Consider the following 4,693-nt stretch of genomic DNA (forward strand, 5'->3'; position numbering starts at 1 on the left):
TTTCTGTTAAATGATAACATTTTTATCAAGATTCGAATCCTACTAAAGTGCATTTTTTTATTACCAATTTCAAGTAGTTAATTTCAGGTATAAGTATCATAAATGTTAGGAATAAAATTTATAACCCTTAAATAAGAATGTATTTTTTTTTCGAATATTAAACTAGCTCGGATCTAATTTATTTCAATCCATTCAATCCATTTTCATGGATTTAAAGTGCATTAAAAATTATAAAAACGCATTAAAAAAATTTTAATCCATTTTAATCCATTCTCTTTGCTGGGAAGAGCACATTTGGGAAGAGCAGGCTTAAAAAATAGTAAAAAGTAAGAAAACAAAAAACACAGAATTTGTAGAATAGGCTTTAGAGGCACTTAGGACAGTTTAAACTGTTTAGAGCTATTAGCATTAACACTCAAAATGTGTATCCTCTCTTTTATATCTTTCTTTCCTCTTCTTTGTGCAAACTTATAAACCCATGAACGATTCCACATGAATTTACAATTTTAATGTTTTTCATACATAGCAAGAGGAGAGCAGTATTTTACTTGCTTCGAAATGTTGAGTTTAAATTTCACTACAATAGCAAGAAATACTAAAAACGTATGCACATATGGTCATTAGAACATGAAAATGTGACTGCATGCGTCCACTGGCTTCGCAGTATTTCTGGCTGACAGATTTCCTAACCTCAATTATCAATAATTCTCAGTAATCAATAATTCTCAATAATAGTCAGTAATAATTAATAGTCTTTAATTAATATCTCGGTTCGCGATGCTTTTCTTAGCCAGATTCGTTTGTTTTGGACAAAAACATCCTAAATAAGCTCAATTTCATCGATTTCTAAAGTGATGAGATTAAAGTAGATAATTTCAGATTTTTACCAAATATTGCTAAATTTTTATCAACAAAAAAATTACAGATCTGATATGACCAATAAAACATGGCAGATTGACAGACTTAGCTTCTTATTTGCTACATACAACGCACAATTTATCATTACTCTGCCGCTATTCTGTTGTGTTACCGATCGCAGTATTAGATTGTGTTAGAAGTTAGAAACATCATAGTGAAACATAATTGAATTTAATACTTTGACTACGAAGCTGATTTCGGTATTGAGTTTAACCCATCATTCTGAAATTTTCGATAGTTTACACTACGAGCCGTTGAGAGAAACAGCATATATTTTTTATATCTAATGTATTATAATATCTTGCATAATTTTTAATGTTTTTTTAATATATTAAATCCTAAGTAAAATTATTTTTAATTAAGTTAATAAAATCAATGATAAGTAGTTGATGGAGTTTAATGTTCGTATAAAATAAAATTTATGTTTTTCAAATTATGTTTTATTCTTTTGTTGAGATAACTTTATTTCATTTCTCTATCTTTTTATATGTTATATCCAATTATTTCAATTTCTTAGCAAAATTAAAAAAAAGAAATGATATTTTTCAGATATATCTCGCTGTATTTCTTGTTATTTGTTGGATAATTCTTGATGTAATTTGCTGTTAGGCTATAAATACAATTGTGATCAAACATGACGACTTGGAACGTTCTTAAATATACTTTTGGATCATCAAGAAGTATTTTACGAAACAGGTGTGATATCTAATTATGTATTTTATAATATAACCTAATATAATCTAATAATATGATATAGATCCTAAGTTGTTTTCTTTTTTTTTTTAGTAAATTTATTTTGTTTTACTTTGCTATATTTTTTATCTTATATAGATGGACTGGTAAAAGTTTTTCTTAAAAATTTTTATGTAATTTTTTAGAATTTCTGTATAAATTTAAGAATTTCTATTTATTTTTGTAATTTCATAAAAAATTGTTCAGACTTTTATAAATTGGAACACTTCTGAAATACTGAAAAAGTTTATATCTTTTCTAGAATTTTTTATATATATAAATTATGAAAATTTCTCAATTTATAATTTCTGAAGAAAACATAAAATCTGAAAAAGTTCAAAATATATTGTTATTAAAAATCTTTATAAATTTAAAATATGAAAAATTTTTTTAATAATATGTCACAAGAAGTTTCCATTAAGGGAATATCAATGTCTTATTTAATTTAGGTTATATAAATATATAAAAATATTTGTATAAGAAAATAAGGATTGATTACTCATTGCAGATTATCGGAATGTAACTATAAAATTGTCAAACAATTGTCGACAGTGGATCCTAAGGATATTGAACATCACTCTGTTTTAAAAAATGACTGGTGGAATGAGAACAGCCAGTTGATTTACCTTCATTTATATGCTCCGGTCAGAATAAAATTTGTGAGGAATGGATTGGCAAATGCCGGAGTCCAAATGCAGAATGCAGTACTTCCATTGGAAGGACTCAAGATTGTAGATGTTGGTTGTGGCGGAGGTATATTGACTGAGCGTTTAGCTAGAATAGGAGCACAAGTAACCGGAATAGATGCATCGACAGATTTAATAAATATTGCAAAAGAGCATGCAAAATTGGATCCTAATATATCAGAGAGAGTGAACTATATTCAAACAACTGTGGAAGATTTCTCTCAAAAGGAGAAGGAATCGTACGATGCTGTTGTGGCATCTGAGGTCTTGGAGCATGTAGCAGATGTGCAACTATTTTTAAAGGTATAGGTACATTTTAAAGGTATAGGACATAAAGGATGTCCTAAAAATAAGTGGCCAAATTTTGGTATCATATTCTACTGTCATACATCCTTAACGATGAAAAAAGATGATATAAATATAGCACTGTTTGCACAGATTGAATAAATATCACATGAAGTAAATATTGTAATAGAGCAAGTGATACTGTTATCGAAGACAGCTTATCGACTATCGTAGATAGAAACTAAAATTTTTCTCTAAACGTTGCATAGTTAAAATATCTCAAAAAGGAAGAATTTCCAGATCTTTGACATTTTTTCATCTTTAAAGACAGTAGAACACAATAAAGTTTGGTCACCTATTTCTGAAACACCCTGTATTATAATAAAGGTTATAAAAATTATTGAATTAAAACATAAAATTAAATATTTTATGAATATTCTTTACAGAAATGTGTGGAAATTTTAAAACCTGGAGGATCGATTTTTATAACAACAGAAAATAGAACTGTAGCATCTTGGTTATTCGTTATTGTAGCAGCAGAATACATTTTCAAAAAAATAACTTTTGGTACTCATGATTGGAATAAATTTATCACACCACACGAAGTTCAACATATATTGGATGGTTGTAAGTTTTATCTCCGCTATTATCTAATGAAAATTATCAAAACATTATGAAAAAGATATTTTATTTTATAAAGATATCTGTATAATTAAAATAATTTTGTAAATAATTACATGTAAGCGCTTTTACATTGTGTCATAATTGTTTAAACTTTTTTTAAAAGATGGATGCAGAACGAGATTAATTCATGGATTAAAATTTAATCCATTGTTAAAACAGTGGTCTTCGTCGTCATGTACAGCAATCTTTTATTGCCTTCATGCAATCAAGCAAAAAAAAGCTAGCATATAGTTTTCGGAACATGCAACTTTTTTGTTATTATACAGAATTATATATTTTTATCATTTATCGATTGTAATATAATTGATACTATATATGTGCTAATAGAATAAGTCAAACATGCCTTTAGGATGCTCGGCACTTGTCAGCAAAAAATTATATTGTTTAAAAATTAAATATTATATTGATTTTGTTTTTGTTTAAATATTTTTTATGCTGAGCGTCTACCTACATCAAACTTTCAACAGCGAAAGGATTGATATATATTAATATTTTTATATTTTTTATATAACTGTTCACAGTTTAATCTTCATATTTCGCGCTCTAGAAAATACTTATCAATGGCTATCTTTAGGAAGCCAAAGGAATTAATCAGTTAGCACTTAGTAATTCTTTATAATTAGTTCCTACATTTAGATTCAGCGAAGAACTAAAAACAAGAACCAATCATGTTGAAGAATCATTAAGCGCTAGAAACTGATTAGTTTTCTCTGTTGAACGCAGCCAATGGTCATGTGGTTTACAGTGCTAATCTTAGAAATATGTGAAATAAACAACATAAAAGCACAGTATGCGTTTGATGTATTGTGTCCTTGTTATAATCACAAGTTATCTATCATAAGGTAAGTATTTATATGTAATCCACTTTAAATTTCGATAAAAATATTCATTTTGTGTAAAAACAAATATTCAAAAATTATAAATCATTGATTTATTATATCTTGCAGAAATAAATTCAAATATATGTTCTTCTTTCTTTCTTTGTTTCCGTTTATCTTCATTTTATTTAACCCAATATGTATTGTAAAATATAATGTATCGGTTTGCTTTTTAATATCATTAGTATTCAAAATTATAAAATTTCAAAATTATTTAAATTTAAATATCTTCTAAATTTATGTTACGCATTGTAGAGTCATCTGTATTTTACATGCAAATATGTGTAAAATCTGAAAAATTTCTCATAATTTCTTATAATTACTTACAAATTTTAACCATTAAAATATTTTTACTAGGAAAGTGTTAATGTAAGATAATCAAAAAGTAAAATTTATGAAATATATTCCATATTTTATATAAGATAATATTTCTTATATTATACTTTATATTATAAATATAGTCATATTACACATGTGCTAAAATAGCTATATACTAAAGCCAGAAATAAA

The 4,693-nt window shown here is 26.4% G+C and overlaps 1 protein-coding gene across 1 annotated transcript; it reads left to right on the top strand.

The window, feature by feature from the left end:
- Window positions 1–1,472: 1,472 nt before the first annotated feature.
- LOC108689199 (ubiquinone biosynthesis O-methyltransferase-like) lies at window positions 1,473–3,714 on the top strand. Its single transcript, XM_018195865.1, has 4 exons — window positions 1,473–1,614; window positions 2,159–2,639; window positions 3,068–3,248; window positions 3,409–3,714. The coding sequence occupies exons 1-4, from the start codon at window positions 1,553–1,555 to the stop codon at window positions 3,534–3,536; spliced, it is 852 nt and encodes a 283-aa protein (XP_018051354.1). The 5' UTR covers window positions 1,473–1,552; the 3' UTR covers window positions 3,537–3,714.
- The last annotated feature ends 979 nt before the right edge of the window (window positions 3,715–4,693 follow it).

The sequence above is a fragment of the Atta colombica genome, unplaced genomic scaffold (genome assembly GCF_001594045.1).
Source record: "Atta colombica isolate Treedump-2 unplaced genomic scaffold, Acol1.0 scaffold261, whole genome shotgun sequence".
In the NCBI taxonomy this organism is placed as follows: Eukaryota; Metazoa; Arthropoda; class Insecta; order Hymenoptera; family Formicidae; genus Atta; species Atta colombica.